The 15,068-nt window shown below is 59.1% G+C and overlaps 2 protein-coding genes across 4 annotated transcripts in view; both read right to left on the bottom strand.

Moving 5' to 3' along the window:
* DMTN (dematin actin binding protein) overlaps positions 1 to 2,862 on the bottom strand; it is a 32,932-nt gene extending 30,070 nt beyond the window's left edge. Inside the window, exon 1 of one of the 2 annotated variants that reach the window (XR_010134933.1) lies at positions 2,751 to 2,862. The gene's annotated coding sequence lies outside the window, so the exon portion shown is untranslated. The remainder of the gene's footprint in view (positions 1 to 2,750) is intronic. The other variant, XR_010134937.1, reaches the window with a different exon arrangement.
* Positions 2,863 to 3,158: 296 nt separating this feature from the next.
* Positions 3,159 to 14,993, bottom strand: FGF17 (fibroblast growth factor 17). 2 transcript variants are annotated; one of them, XM_004046739.4, is made up of 5 exons: positions 8,995 to 14,993; positions 8,777 to 8,813; positions 5,666 to 5,843; positions 5,324 to 5,430; positions 3,159 to 4,001 (listed from the first exon to the last, which is right to left on the bottom strand). In XM_004046739.4, the coding sequence occupies exons 1-5, from the start codon at positions 9,027 to 9,029 to the stop codon at positions 3,708 to 3,710; spliced, it is 651 nt and encodes a 216-aa protein (XP_004046787.1). In that variant the 5' UTR covers positions 9,030 to 14,993; the 3' UTR covers positions 3,159 to 3,707. The 2 variants fall into 2 exon arrangements, with proteins under 2 accessions (XP_004046787.1, XP_004046788.1); XM_004046740.4 differs by having other exon boundaries at positions 5,666 to 5,810.
* Positions 14,994 to 15,068: the final 75 nt, after the last annotated feature.

The raw sequence follows: 15,068 nt of genomic DNA, 5'->3' as shown, positions 1-15,068 counted from the left end.
TAGAGTTCCAGTTTTCCAGTATTCTTAAAGGGGAGTTGTGGGGCTAGGGCCGAACAGGGAGACTGGACAGGGCTGGACAGGAGTCTTAAAGATGACACTAAGGAGTTTGGCCGGGATAGTGTGGCGTGGGTAGAGCTGTGGTTGATGGTAGGGAAGGTAAGTGGAGCAAACTCGGATGTACTGGACTGGAGGGCAGTGTTGGGAGGCACAGAGATGACGTAGGGAGCGAGTGGATATTTAGATAGATCCCAGTGAGGTCTGGCCACAGTGCAGAGCCCCAGGGTTTGGCAGAGAGCAGTCACGTGCAAGGAGGCGGTGGCTGAGATGCTGAGGTTGCTCAGAGGGGCAGCTGGCAGACAGAGAGCAGAGCGGGAGGGAATCTTGGGTGAGGGTCCTCTGTGAGGAGCTGGGAAAGAAAAGCCAGGCAGGACAGCTGAGGGCAGGCTGAGGGGGGTGGGGTGTGGCTTGAGGAGAAACGGTTCTTTGCCATAGCAAGCGCTTGGGGCTGAAGACACTGAGGACTGAGGCAAGGCTTTCGGCTTGGTCTCTGGAAAGTCACTGTCTCAGCGTCAGAGGGACAGGATTGAATAGAATGATGTAAGTGGAACCAGTTTGTGTGGCCTAAAGAGTGAGTGAATGTCCCCCTCTGACGACCTGCTTGGCTCCCCTCTGCCTTGTCTGGCTGTTTGGAGGACAGGACAGAGAAAGGGGAGGTAAATTTGCGAGCCATTCTTAGTGAGAGTTCTTGGTAATCCCAAACTGGTGTGAGATTTGAGGCACTGGTGGCCGCTGCCGCCACTTCCCTCCACCTGGTCACATCCTCCCCTAAATGGGTTCGTGTTTCCCCAACAGCAAGGGGCTATTAGCAATTAGCCCCCTGTGGCTACTCCATGCTCACACCTGCATAGACCCAGGCGCTCAGAGGCAAGCAGGGTTGCTGAAGCCAGGTGTGGTCTGAGGACCTGGGGGAAGTCTCCTTCCTTCCAACCGCCTAGATGTGCATGTTAAATCTCCTCTGAAGTGCCATCATTAGGGATCTATTCTTGTGGCTTCTTCCTTTTAGCATCTTCGAAGTCACCACCAGTTCAGGGGGAATGAGCTGAACAGACTTCCAGAGCCTGAAGACCCACCTGGGGAATGGCAGTGCCTGGACACTGGGCAGAGGCGCCAAGAGGTGTGGTGAGGAGAAGGCTTAGTCAGAGACCAGCCAGGGACCCAGAGACCCAGAGACCCAGGGCGGGAGCAGGCGCTGGACACCTCGGGGATGGGGTGGGATGAGGGCACTCCCTGGGACAGCCCAGGCCTCTGGAGCGGCCCTCCCTCTCCCTTCTCTGTCCCTCCCTGCCAGGTCTCACCTCAAAAAGCAAGAAAGAAAACAGTGAGGGCTTTCTGGAGCCAGCCCCCAGAGGCCTGTCGGTACTGGGGAGGTCAAAGAGAGGGAGGGAGGGGCCGGAGAAAGGCCGAGAAGAAAGCGGAGGCAAGACAAAGGGCCCCGTCCACCTTTGAAGCCGTCTCTAACCCGAGCGAGGGAGGGGCAGGGGTGGGCCGGAGAGCCCGGCTAGCGGGGAGGCAGTCTAGAGTTTTAAAGAATGTCTCAAATTCCTGCGGAAATCAGAGGGATTGTAAGAGCCCCCTCCCCAACACACCTCCTTCCCAGCCTCCTCCCCAGCCACCCCCCAAAGTCCAGTCTTCTACACCTGGGGGGCCCCCAACCCTTTGTCCTCAAGTAATTGCTGGGTGTTGCCCCCGTTAAGTCCCATTGAACTCGCCAGTTATCAGCTGTGGCTCCAGACCACCCTCCCGACACACATCCCAGAAAACTACCCCCAACACGGCGCGGTCTTCACTGGGATTAAGGCTCTTTGTGATGGGGGAGAGAAAAAAGTAACCTGGTGAAAAGCAATTATGACGAGCAGTAGGGAGAATGTCTGTCCCAGGGCCGGGGACCTCCCTCTTGGCTGCCGCTGTCCCCACCTTCTAAATTGCCCCGTGGTGGGGGGTGTCAGACTCTGCGCCTGCGCTCGCCATCAACTGAGACTGTAGCTGCACCCACCTCCCATTTTCACTGGACGAGGGCCCTTCCCCACTTCCTCTCTCCTTATTTTTAGGCCATTCTAGGGAGCAGAGAGGAGAAGGGATGTGTTTCATCCTTCTCTCTCCATAATCCCCCTCCTCAAGGTCGTCTCAGAAAGAAGAGGGAGGGGAGGAGAAATAGGCTGGAAGGGGTACATCCTCAGAAGAGAGGACTCAGTGAGGGAAGGGGAAACTGAGGCTGGGGGCCATCCTCAGAAGAGAGGGCTCAGTGAGGGTAGGGGAAACTAAGGCTGGGGCCCCACCCCCAGAAGAGAGCGCTCTCTGAGGGTGTTCCCCCTGAAGAGCTGACCTGGTAGGGTGGGGGGGGGGGGGGTTGTCCCTGCGAGGAAGACCTCCCCCTCGACAAGATTAAAAGCCAGCGCACTGAAGAGGCGGGTTTTATGGCCCCCGAGTTCCACTCCCCACACGCACACCTGGAGGCCCCTGGGAAAGCCCACCGGAGAAGCTGGGGTGGGGGCAGGGCCGCCCCTTCCTCCCCGCCCCTCTCGCCCCCTCCCCCCGGGCCATCCGGGCCGGGCCGCTGCCTCTAATTGAGATTTGCCCTCAGGTGTGGCCCCCGCCCCGGCCCCGCGGGGACCCGGGAGGACAGGGGACGCTTTCTCGCCCCCTCCCCCTTCCGGCCGCCCAACCCCGCTTCCCGCCCCCGCCCTCCTCACCGGAAAAAAAGCAATCTCGCTGCCCGAGGAGGCTCCTGGCGTCCGCGGGCCGCCCGGGCTCCGCCGGGCTCCGCAGGGCCCTCGCCTGCGCCTCGGGCCTGGGGCCTGGGGCCCGGCTGGATGCACGTCCCGGCCCCGGCCCCGGCCCCTCCGGGGGCTCGGGTTTTCTTCCCCAACAGGTAGCACGGCCCGCGCCGCGCGAGCCCAGGAAACCCGAGCCCGCGCCAGGGAGGGGCCGCCCGGCCTGGACGCGCCCGCCTCCCGCGGGGCCGAGCCCGCGGCCTCCTGGGGGCCCCAGCGCTGCGGGCCGCGCCTGCACCTGCCGGGGCCACGCCCGGCCGGGGACGGGCAGGCTCGTTTCCAGGGGTGCTCGGTGGTCGGATCCCCCGCCCCGCTTCAGATAACCCATTTGCAGGAAAATGGTTTTATTCCGGGGCTGGGAGTTGGGGGTGGGGTGCAGGCCTGGGTCGTGGAATGTGAGGAGTGGACAACCCTCTATTTTCCTCTTTTTTCCTGAAACAAACAAACAAACAAAAGTCCCTTCCTACAGTCTAGCCAGGAGGAGTTTTGGGGGCTGGGGGCAGACTGAGGGAGATCCGAGAAGCAGATTTTGAGGACAGCCACCTCCAGACGGTTGTCTGCAAGGCCTTCAGTCGCTGACCTTTCAGCGGGCTTCAGGAGCCCGGCTGGGAGGCCGGCAGAGGCTGGCGGCCTGAGATCAGGGTGACACTCAGTTCCTCTCCAGGGCCTGCCACCCGTCCGGGAAGGGGGCACTGTGCCAGCCGCCCCTGGGGCACCGGCCTGCCCCTTCCCAGCTGGGGGCTCGGATGCTTCGCGGCCCTCAGGGTCCTCCCTCGGGGATCTGGCTCCCCTCCCGCCACCCCAGCCCAGTCCTTGGATTAAGAAGGGAAGGGGGTGGGGAGGCGGCCCAGGGGCTGCTGCCCCCTGCCTCCCAGACTACGTGAGGGGCTGGGGCCGCCGTGTGCGCTTGGTCCGGCGGGTGGGGGCGGAGCCCACAAACTCGAACTGCTTCTGCTTCTCGGCGTGGTTGGGGAAGGGCAGCTGGCCTTGGTAGAGGCGCTTGATGAAGTGGGCCTCGCGCTGGTTCTGGCGGCTGCGGGAAGCCTGGCGGGGCCGCCCCTGCCGCGTGAAGGCCATGAACCAGCCCTCGTGCCGGGCGTTCTGGAAGGCCGTATAGTTGTTCTCCAGCACGATCTCCGTGAACACGCAGTCTTTGCTCTTCCCGCTGGGCTGCGGGAGAAGCAAGGACAGGAAGGGCATTTGTCCACCTACCCTGGTCTGGGGTGTCGACCTTACGGCCTATTTTGGACGACTGAGGAGGGACAACGGGAACAACGGGGCCATGAGCCCAGGGAACTCTGCCTGGTGAGATGGCATCCTATTTAGACAGGCAACAGTGGCCAACAAGAACACGCTTTGTGGATCTGAGTTGCAGGCTTGTCGTTTAGCGGTCCTGAACCAGGCTGGGCCTCAGCTTCCTGAGATGTAGGTGAAGATCAAGGACCTGCGGCAGTTCCCAGCATGCACGGGCCCTTAGCACTGAAATGCTCATGCAGCCTAGGTGAGGGGTGCTGCTGGGCATGGGAGAGGAGGCAGCAGCCTCCAATGAGAAGAAAGAAGGGTGCCAGTGCGGCCACCCATCCCACTCTGTCTGCAATCAGGGGTCTGTGCCCATTTCTACAGACAAGAAGCCTGAGGCTTGACAAAGATAAGCAAACCAAAGGTTATTTGGTCAGCGACAGCCGAATGGGAAGCTGGGATTGCCTGGTTTCAAACGAAGTGGAATTCTCCCACCCAGCAGGGCCCGGCCTACCATGTGCTTTGGTCACAGGGGCAGCTGCTTAGTGTCTATCTTGCTAGCTGGAGCCCACTGGCCCCACTGAACTTGGGGGAGTTCCTGTCTTACATCTGTGCCCCACTTTCCACCCTCAACAGCTCTTAGTCCTCCACCCAGAGGCTGCAGTGTCAGGTAGATGCTAAGCTCTTACTGATGCCTGCAGGAGAAATACTCCTGACATCAGCCCCACAGATCCCAGTGGCTTGCCAGTCCCCTCAGAGGGCTAATAGAGTCCCGGGGACTCATTTAAATAGAGAAACCAGGCCGGGCTCCGTGGCTCACGCCTGTAATCCCAGCACTTTGGGAGGCTGAGGTGGGAGGATCGCTTCAGCCCATGAGTTTGAGACCAGCCAGGGCAACATAGTGAGGCCCTATCTCTACAAAAAAAAAAAAAAAAATTAGCTGGGCATGGTGGCATGCACCTATAGTGCCAGCTACTACTTCAGAGGCTGAGGCGAGAGGATTGCTTGAGCCCAGGAGTTCAAAGCTGCAGTGGGCTATGATTGTGCCACTGCACTCCAGCCTAGGTAGCAGAGCAAGACCCGGACTCTAAAATAAAAACCAGAGAGTGGCCCAGTGGGTGGGCTGAGAGTAGGATGGGAAGTCTTTACGCAGGAGGGTGTGTGGCTCAGAGGAGAGAGGGGAGCGTGATGCCCTATATGTCCCCACCCCAGTAGGGCTGATTCTCTGTTACTTCCCAGTCTCCCAGCCTCACCTTCCCGATGAGCTTGCCCCTCTTGTTCATACAGATGTACTTCTCACTCTCAGCCCCTTTGATGCGAACCCGGCTGCCAAACGTGTCCGTCTCCACTATGAGCTTGGCTGCGGTGGGGGAGGGGAGAAAGACCTCCGTCCATCGGGGCTGCCGGCCTATGGCTACAGCAGGGGACCACCCAGCCACACTGACCTCCAGACTCAGGCGAAGGGGTTGGGGACGCTCAGGCCCTTGGGGCCCTCAGCCCTGACACAGGATCTGGGGATGGACCAGGAGGTGAGGCAGGGTGGAAGTGAGGCAGAGTGGAGGTGTGGGTGCCCTGGGGGGAGGTCCAACTCTCACCAAACTTGTTGCCGTCCTCGGCGGTGGCGGAGATGCGACGCCCGGTGACCTGCACGTGCTTGCCACTGGTCCTGCTGTAGAGTTGGTACTCGCGGATCTGCCGCCTGCTCAGCTGGTCGGTCATGGCGCCCTGGTCCCTCACGTACTGGTTAAAATTAGGAGACGGGTGATTCTCCCCCTTTGCGGTTACCAAGGGAAAAATAGTGTCAATTTGCTTTGGGTGACACCACCACTGGTCCATCCAAGGGAGAGGGGTGAGGAGGTGAATATAGTGGGGACAGGCCACTTGTCCTGCAGAGTGAAGTGGGCATATGGCCATAACCTTCCCAGGCCCCTGGGTGAGCTGGTCATAACCTCTTTGCTTTGCGTCTACCTTACAGAAGGGACTGGGGTCTGCCCAGGCTGGGGGACACTTATTGACAGAGCACAGCCCTGGAATCAGGACTCTGGGAGCTGGAAGGAGCCCTCAGGGTTCTATCCCATCCTCGTATTCTATGAAGGAGGTGCACGGGGCACACAGCTCATTAGGGACAGAACCCCTGTCCCTACCTCTTAGACCAGAGCCTGTCATCTCCCCCAGAACTCCACGGACATGCTCCATTAGCCAGGACAACCAGATTCCTTCTTCATCCTCCCCACTGGCCTTGAAAGACCCCTTGCCCAGCACACGGGCACAGAGCAGATGGTGCTGTGAGTTAGGGTCACCAGAGAGCATGTGGGGGACTCTGAAAGCTCCTGCAGGGTCCCATGAGCATTTCTTCGAAGCACTAACTGTGGAATCCTGAGCTCATACCCATCTTCTCCCCGGCCTCACCCCCTGGTGCTCAGGGCCCTTCCATGTTCCTCCCTCCTCTATGGGCTGGAGCTGGGGCTGGGGCTGGGGCTGGGCACTATGGGACAGCAGGCAGGCAAGGTGCCTCCTTAGCGGAGGGAGGCAGAGGCAGTACCAAGAGGACAGGCACTATCAGCGGTGGCCCAATGGCTGCCCCTGGCAGGCAGCTCCTTAGCCACAATGTAACAGAGGCTCCTGGCCAGTTGGTGGGATGCGCCTGCCCACCTGCTTCCCCTTTGGGTTGGGGGAGAGGAACCATTTCCCCCCACGCACTGTGCAAAGCCAGGAGGAGTACCGCCTCCCAGCTAGGTCTCTCGTTACCCATCTGTAAGGCTGAGTGGGAGAGACTCAGAGTACTTCTTCCCCTCCATCCTGCAAGGTGCGACCCGGGCTAGGTTTCCTGGCTGCTGGCAACAGCCTCAGCTCTAGCATGAGAATGCACCTTTTTTGCTGTTTTTGTCTCCACCTGGATGCCGCTGCCTTTGCTGGGACAGCTTTTCTCAGCCCCTGCCCCAAATCCCTAATTCTACCTTTATCCCAGGCCCAACCTCAGCCATCTGGACAGAGCTAGACCCAGATCAGCATCTGTTAGGGGCTACTCTCTCCTAGGGAGGGGGTGGGAAATATCACCTTTGAGGCAGGGGGAGTGAGGGAGCAGCTCTCAGAGCTGGACATTTAACCTGCGCAGGGTTAACACTTACTCTGCACCGTTGCTCATTTCCAATTGCAGCTCCCCATAGAGCAGCCTCTGCCTAGCCTCTGCAAGACCTGCCCCTCGCCCCACCCTGGAGCATTTGGGGTGGGGGACCTGCCCAGCCTGCCCCACGCTGGCCTCCCTTCCAGGGGGTGGGGTCCTGCCTATCCCAGCCCCGCCTCCTGGCCCAGGTTCAGGCCCTCCGCCCCTCTTGGCCGACGGCCTCCTCTGGCAGTCTGTTCCAGGTCAGGAGCAGAAAGCGCCCCCCCGAAGCCCCCTCCTTTCCTCGTCCCCCTTCAAGCTTTTCACAAAAGCAGCCCCACGCCCCCCCACAGCCCACAACCCACAAGTCCCTCTCCCCGCGGGACCTAGCCTGTCCCTTTCATGTTCCCGCTGCGGGAGGACCTCCCCTTCCACCACTGCAGACAGCTGCTTGTCAGACAGCCCCTCAAGCATGGCTGTGGTCCGGCCTGCTGGCCCCCCCTCCCAGGGGGGTGAGGGGGCACTTCAAGGGGGAAAGGACCGCTTTGCCACCTTCCCTGAGTCCTGAATGGGGCCTCAGCCAGGCCATAAACGCCCGGCCAGCCGCACCATTGTGCTAGTTCCCCTCCAGAACAGGTTGGGCCCACCCCCAGCCCCCTCCCAGCCAGGCTGGGGGCTTTCTTCTGGCTCCCCCTGGATGTGTGAAGCAAAAGGCCTGGAACGGGGCTGGAGCAAAAGGGGGAAGGAAGGGGGGGGGAATTGTCTCTCCCTCTCCCACCCCCCCACTGCTTCAAAGGCTGCCCCTTTCCCTCTCCCAGAGAAAAGGCATTTACCTTCAAAAAAAGTCCCCACTGGATATGAAGAGAAGCGGGCCTCTGGCCTGGGAAAGCCAAGCGATCTCTCCCCAGAGCGGTTCTGGACCAGTGCATTTTAATAGCCGCACTTTTATGGAGGATCACAAAAAAGGGAGCAAGCCTCGCACTGGGGGCTGAGACTTGGGGGTGGGAGGTGTGCATGGAGGGAGGTGGGGGGCCGACTTGGGGTGGGGGGAGTGTGGAGAAGCGAACCCTGCATCCCGTCCCAAACAAACCTCTTTGGGCTTGACCTCTGTGCCCTCTAGGTGAGGAGTCACCTCACCCTGGCCAGGCATTCTGGACATGCTCACGAGACCCCCACCCCAGGCATCCATATTGATGGGAGTGGGGTGGCGAGAAGGACATACAAGTGGTTTTGCATCAAAACCTGTCCTTTCAGGTACTGGCAAACCCAAGCCTCACCTGAGCCATCACCTCCACCTGCTTCCAACCGCTCCAGGCTCCATCCCTCAAGTCTGGGGGAACCCGTTGGAGAGGGAGGAAGAGGAGCAGAGACCCAGGGGAAGTGGGGAGGGTCCTCAGAGGGAGGACAGAGACAAAACCTCAGTCAGCCCCCTTCCCTGCCCTCCCGGTCAAAGGCTCACTCCCCTCCAAACCTCAGTGCCTCCTGGACCCAGGGAGAGGCCAGACTCTGCCTCTGTCCACCTGAAAGGAGCCGGTCCCCTGCACCCGCCCTGGTCAGGTGGGGTGGGAAAATTGGGGGAAAGCCGGTGGGAATGCCCGCCTACCTGAGTTTGACAGCAGAGAATCAGCAGCTGTAAGCACCTGTGTGGGGAGAGGAGGTAAGCCCAGGTGTGGGTGCCAGCCGCAAGCCTAGGGTGCACCCAGGCCCCCGCCCCCGCCCTGCCAGCCCCGTGCACGCACGCGTGGGAGTCCCGGGAAGAGGAGGGCTGCCCTGAGGCTGGAAATGGCAACGAAACTCCAGTGGGAGAGGTAGCACACTTACAGAGTGAGGTTGGGCAGCAGGCGGGCGGCTCCCATCGCTGGAGAGGTTCCTCAGGCGGTTGCCCCCCTGCCCCCAAGCTCAGGAGCAGATGTGGGAAGTCCCCAGGGGTAGAGTCCCAGAGAAGCCAAGGTCTCTCCGAGCCACAGGTTTTCAGGGGGGCGAGGAGGAGAGAAAGGGGAGGAGGAGGAGGAGAGAAAAGAGGGAGGAGGAGGGGGAGGAGGAGGGCGTAATTGGGAGACTGAGGTATGAGGTGTCCACCTTCCTGGCCAGTGAGGCTGCAAAGCAGATGCGGGTGGGGGCGTGCGCGCTGTGCCCTCTGGGCTGCCAGTCTCTCCTGGGCCACCCAGTGCAGGGATGGAGCGGTGGGGGCCTTCTGAAGGAGGTGGCCCTGCCGTCTCCTGCTCTATTCCTGACCCTCACAGACTGGCCAAACTCGACGCAGACAAACTCGATGTGTGGCAGGCCAGGGAGGGGGAGCCCCTCCAGGTCTGCGTCTCCTGCACTCAGGTCTGGCGCCCCACCTCCCCAAGGGTGAGCTGCAGGTGTCAAGTGGGGCTGGGGTCTCTGGTTCTGGCTCTGGAGTGGAAATTCCCAGAAGCAGCCTTAAAAGGAGCCGCCTCCCTCCAGGGGGCAGGGGTGGGCTTGGCTTGGAGCAGCTGATTGCCCGGGAAGGAGGGGTTAAGGCTGTCCTGACCGGCAGCAAATACTGGGCGCAACAGGTTGGGGGTCAGAGGTGGGTTGGCAGGTACAGAAGGAGGTCTAGGAAGAATCCCAATGGAGAGTTGCAAAAGCTGGCCTGAGACAGACACTTGGAGAAGAGCTGGGTGTCCTGGCCTAAGCCCCTTTTCCTTGGGCCTCTGTAGTTCCATCTGAGAAATGAGGACAGTAATGCCTCAGGGTGTTGGGGGGTCAAGTGTGAAATCAGCACATAGCAGACTTCAAGATGTCTGTGTTCTGAGACCCAGCTCCACTCACCATTCTGCATCCCCTTCCTTCCAGTGCCTGTCCCTAGAGCCTCTCTGAGCTAGGAGCAGCTCGGAGTCCCCTCCCTGTGTCCCATGTCCTGAGCAGCTGCCTGGGATGAAGTGCCTACCAGCCTCTTCCCATGACCTCCGGTCTCATACTGCTCGGTACAATGCCAGCGACTAGCCCATTTTGCAGATGAGGAAACTGAGGCACATTGGGAGGTAGTTTGCTCAGAATGGCCCAGCTAGTGAATGGAATAGCCAGAATGGAAAAGTCCATGCTTCTTCTGTTCTGCATGGATTGAGTTGCCACCCTCCAGATCCATCCCCAAACCTGCTTCATTGTAGGGATACAGAAGCCTTCCTGGGTTTTCAGGATTAAAGGTGGAATCCGAGGTCCTGGAGACTGGTGAACAGAGAGCTCCATGCTGTTCCCTCTCTACAGAAAAGTGGCTGACGGTGACTGCAGAAGATAGGAGGGCTTGGGGGTCTCTGAGGGAAGACCCAGTGTGAGCAAGCAGAGCTCAGGCCTCAGCTCTGGGCTCCCTGGAGTTCTCAGCGCCCCCAGGGTGGGAAGGGAAGGGGAAGTGGCGGATGTGGATTTATTTACCTAAAGAGATGACCGGGGGGCGAAACTCTCACCTGTGGGTCCCTTCTCACCTTCCTGAGCTCCATCAATCCACAAAGCGGTCTGCCACCCCTGCCCCCATGCACTGACCAGTGCAGGCAGCTCCGGGGTCTCCTCTCCGCAGGCTCTTCCTCGGGAACCCAGCCCAGGAGTGGGTGCAGCCTGAGCTTGTGTGGGGAGGATGGGGCGAGCCCTGGCCTTGCTTACCTGGGGGAGTCCAGGGTTTTGGAATGCAACTCAAAGAATGTCAAAGCTAGAAGGGGTCTTAGGGATTCATCATTTGTTCCAACTTCCTCATTCCTTGGATGAGAGCCAGAGAGGGCAAGGGACTCGCCCAAAGCCTCACAGCTAGCTGGTGGCATGGCTGGGACAAGGCACCAGGTGCCCGCGTGCCCACCTCTCTGCTTTCCCCCTGCGGATCCTTCGGGTCACTTCCGTTCCGCGTTCTTCCCATCATCTGCAGTCTGGGTTACACTCTGCCTCTTCTGGCAGCTCTGGCTCATTCCCTGAGAAACCTTCAACCTGACATCCACATCCTCACCGCTCCCAGCCCCCAGGCAGGGCATTAAAGAGAGCACAGACACGTGGAGGGGACAGCTCAGGCCTTGGGTTGGTGGAGGTGTCAGCTGGGGGGCGAAAGGTAGGTAACGATTCCAATTTATGCTGTCGGGACTTACTGGCCATGGGGACAGTGGGAGCCACTCAAGGCCTCTGAGCCCAAGCACATGTTTCTATCCATGGGGACAGGGCCTGCCATCACTGGCCCAGCCCTCAGGCCAGCCTGGGTCTCCATGGTAACAGATGCCAGCAGTCAAGCTGGGCCTCAGGGCTTAGCCAGGGGGTTAGCTCTGGGCATGGCTGGATGGCCTGTGTCACAGGCAAGACAGCTGTGGCTCCTTGTCCCTTCCTGTTGGGTACCTGCAGGCCTGGCCTTCTAACTTGGTTTGCTCCTTTATGCCCATGGGGAAGCCAGTGGTGGGCCCCAAGTGGGGAGGCAGCATGGAGCCCTTGATTTTATCCCCGCCCCTTTGCCCTGGTCCTTATACGCTGTGTGACCTGTGGCAAGTCCCTTCACTTCTCTGGTTTCAGGGTCCCAGTTTATAAAAAGGGAATGGCTACCAGCAGGGATACTGTCAAAACCACTGCCATCCACGTCAGCTGAGATAAAGGACTCACAGAAACGGAGCAAGTGTCACAAGAATGGGGGCAGGGGCCCTTTTTGTGGCTTAGCCTCAGTTGACCTAAACTGTCAGACTCTCTCCCTTGACTGGAGTGAGCTGGGGGAAAGGGAGAGGGAAGAAGGGTGGGGTTTATTAACATTCATTGCCGGGGAGGGGGGGGGTTCAGGAGGTGATAAGGGAACTGAGAAGTAGCCTGGGCTGCTGTGGTTAATCCTCACCCCATAGTGCCAAGTTCAACACCCCCCAGCTGGGGTCGTCTCACGCCTGCCTCTCCTAACAGCCCAGCTGGTGCAAACACAGAGCCCACCTGCAGGTCAGCCACTTGCCACCACCTGCTTGAGCCCAGCCCACCCTCTTCCTGCTGAAAAACAGAAGAGTTGGGGCAGGGGAAGGGCAAAGGGCAGAGGGCAAAGGGCACCCTAGCAATGAGGATGGACCCTCACCTTTGCAAATTTTTCTCTTTTTTTTTGAGATGGAGTTTCATTCTTGTTGTCCAGGCTGGAGTGCAATGGCGCGATCTCAGCTCACCGCAACCTCCGCTTCCCGGGTTCAAATGATTCTCATGCCTTAGCCTCCCAAGTAGCTGGGATTATAGGTGCCCGCCACCACACCTGGCTAATCTTGTATTTTTAGTAGAGATGGGGTTTCTCCATGTTGGTCAGGCCGGTCTCAAACTCCCGACCTCAAGTGATCTGCCCACCTTGGCCTCCCAAAGTGCTGGGATTATAGGCGTGAGCCACCGCATCCGGCCTCCACCTTTGCAATTTATTTCCTACTGCCTGCTTGCAAATCAAAATCAAGTGATCACTGGTTTATCTGTTGCGTGCCTTCATGTGCTTGGGGCCAAATATGTGCTTGGCTGTAGAAACGCCTAGCTGTCCCTTGAGGACTCCCATTACATGGTTGACTGACTTCTAACTCCTGCTCTCAGTTTACGCGACTTCATAAACTGTGCACTGGCTCATGCCTCCTTCCCATCAGCAGAGTGGTCAAAATCCAGGGCTCTGGGGTGGGACTCCCTGGCTCCTCTGCCAGCCATGTCACCTTGGGGCAACTTGTCTAACCTCTCTGTGCCACACTTTCATCATCTGGGAAATGGGGCTGGGCCAGGTGTGGTGGCTCACACCTGTAATCCCAGCACTTTGGGAGGCCGATAGAAGGATAGTGTAAGGTCAGGAGTTCGAGACCAGCCTGGGCCACATAGTGAGATCCCCATCTCTACAAAAATGTTAAAAAAAATGAGCTGGGTATGGTGGTGCATGCCTGTAGTCCCAGCTACTTGAGGGGGCTGAAGCAGGAGGATAGGTGGAGCCCAGAGTTCGAGGCTGCAGTAAGCCATGATCGCGCCACTACACTCCAACCTGGCTGACAGAGTGTGACCCAGTCTCTAAAAAAAAAATTAAAAAGAGGAAGAAATGGAGCCAGTCACAATCCCCTTAAGGCACGGTTATGAGGGTTGAAGGAGTGGGTCGTGGGTATTAGAAGCTGTCACTGCAGCCGATCCCCCTTCAAGTGGGGCTCTGCCTCGAACCCTTTGCATGCTCTGCTCCTGTTCCCAGGAACGTCCTCTGCCAGCATCTCATGAAGCCCATTAACCCCTTCTTGTCCATCGCCTCCTCCAGGAGACCTTCTCACCAAACTGCTTCCCCCTGCCCCTCAAGTTCATCTGTTCCACTCCCTTCAAAACACCAGACAGTAACTGAAATTGTGTTGGGTTTTGTTTCCACTAGACTGTAAGTGACTTGAAGGTGAGGAATTGGGTTACCCCAGGTCACTGTAGATGAAACCAAGTTCAAAAAGCACCAGCTGCCCACATGGAGCAGTCCCCCTTGTCACTCTCTGGGTGACCTGAAGTTAGTGGTTTGTCCTCTTGTTGGAGGGTGGGACTCTGGCGACCTGTAGTAGCTCGTCCATTTGTTGGAGGGTGGGACTCTGGGTGACCTGAAGTTAGTGGCTTGTCTGTTGGAGGGCGGGACAGCACCCACATCTGTCTCATGGGTGTAGGAAACATGCAGGGAGAATGCCAGTGGCTGACGTCTGTAATCCCAGCATTTTGGGAGGCTGAGGCAGGAGGATCTCTTGAGCCCAGGAGTTGGAGACCGGCCTGGGCAACATAACAAGACCCCCCGTCTCTACAAAAAATTTTAAAATTTGTTTTGGTGTGGTGGCTCATGCCTGTAGTTCCAGCACTTTGGGAGGTTGAGGTGGGAGGATTGCTTGAGTCCAGGAGGTCGAGGCTGCCGTGAGCTAAGACTGTGCCACTGCCCTCCAGCCTCGGTGACAGAGTGAGACCCTGTCTCTAAAAAAAATAAAAATTAAAAAAAAAATGAATACAACCCTGCCCTCTGCTACCTCTGTCTCTGGTCTCAAAAGAAGCTATAGCTGGACAGGAGGCCCCAGCCTGGTTGTTGACTTTCCTAGGCAGGTGTTCAAAGAGCTCCGACCTCCTGGGCCCCACACCTGGGGGTACTAAGCAGGACAGCAGGACCAGCTCCCCACTGGTTCACTTCGGGCCTGACCCCAGAGGGTGCTGGGGAGGGGCAGGGAGAAGCCAGCAGAGGCGCTGCATGGATAACCCAGAGTGGAGGGCCCGTCTGTGTGTCCGCCTGTTCTAGGAACCGTGCCAGGGTCACCCACAGGTGAACAGCCCTCCAGAGTCCCCTCTGCACACCAGGGAGAGGGTGGGGGTCCCCCACCCCATTTTCCAGTCCTCTCTTGGCCTCGCCCCTATGCTTGACTGAGGCCTGCTCGATAGCATGTGGGGCTTGGCGCCTCTGTAAAGCTCACCCTGTCTACTCCCCCTCACAGGTTTTCTTGAGGGTGCGGGCCTCTGGCTCCTGCCTGACACAGATCTTCACATGTGGGAGGTCCCTATAAGAAGAGCTGGCCCCTAACGGAAGCAAGCAGGGGAGCGGATGTCCGTGAGTTCCCTATAGATGCTCTGCACACAGTAGCTGCCTGACAGGAATAAGGTCAGGAGAAGACACCGGGGGCTGGCCCCCTAGGGCGAGGCCCCTTCTGGTAGCTTGAGCAGCCGTAGCCCTTGGGTGCCTATAAACCTAGCTCTGCCCAGAGGGAGGGTGCAGGCTGGAAATCCACCTGACACACAGCTCAGCAGAAGGCAGACTCTAGGCTCTTCCCTCGCCACTGGGGGAGAATTGGGGGTGCCGAGGACGAGGGACACAGCAGGCTCAGGCCGCGGGGACTGGGTGCAGGGAGGCAGGTATGATCTCAGGGCCCGGGTGCGCCAGTTCAAGGCTGCCCTCTGCCGGGCACTTGGGCTGGTGCAGCGGACAAGGA

Source organism: Gorilla gorilla, chromosome 7 (assembly GCF_029281585.2).
Source record: "Gorilla gorilla gorilla isolate KB3781 chromosome 7, NHGRI_mGorGor1-v2.1_pri, whole genome shotgun sequence".
Lineage (NCBI taxonomy): Eukaryota > Metazoa > Chordata > Mammalia > Primates > Hominidae > Gorilla > Gorilla gorilla.
The sequence above is the reverse complement of the archived record's forward strand: the minus strand, read 5'-3'. Positions and strand labels throughout refer to the sequence as shown.

Coding starts and splice junctions, on each gene's coding strand:
- FGF17 (XM_004046739.4), bottom strand. CDS start 9,029: ATGGGAGCCGCCCGCCTGCTGCCCAACCTCACTCT. Junction 8,814..8,994: donor CTGCTGCCCAACCTCACTCT/GTAAGTGTGCTA, acceptor CTCCCCACACAG/GTGCTTACAGCTGCTGATTC. Junction 5,431..5,665: donor CGAGGACGGCAACAAGTTTG/GTGAGAGTTGGA, acceptor CCCCCACCGCAG/CCAAGCTCATAGTGGAGACG.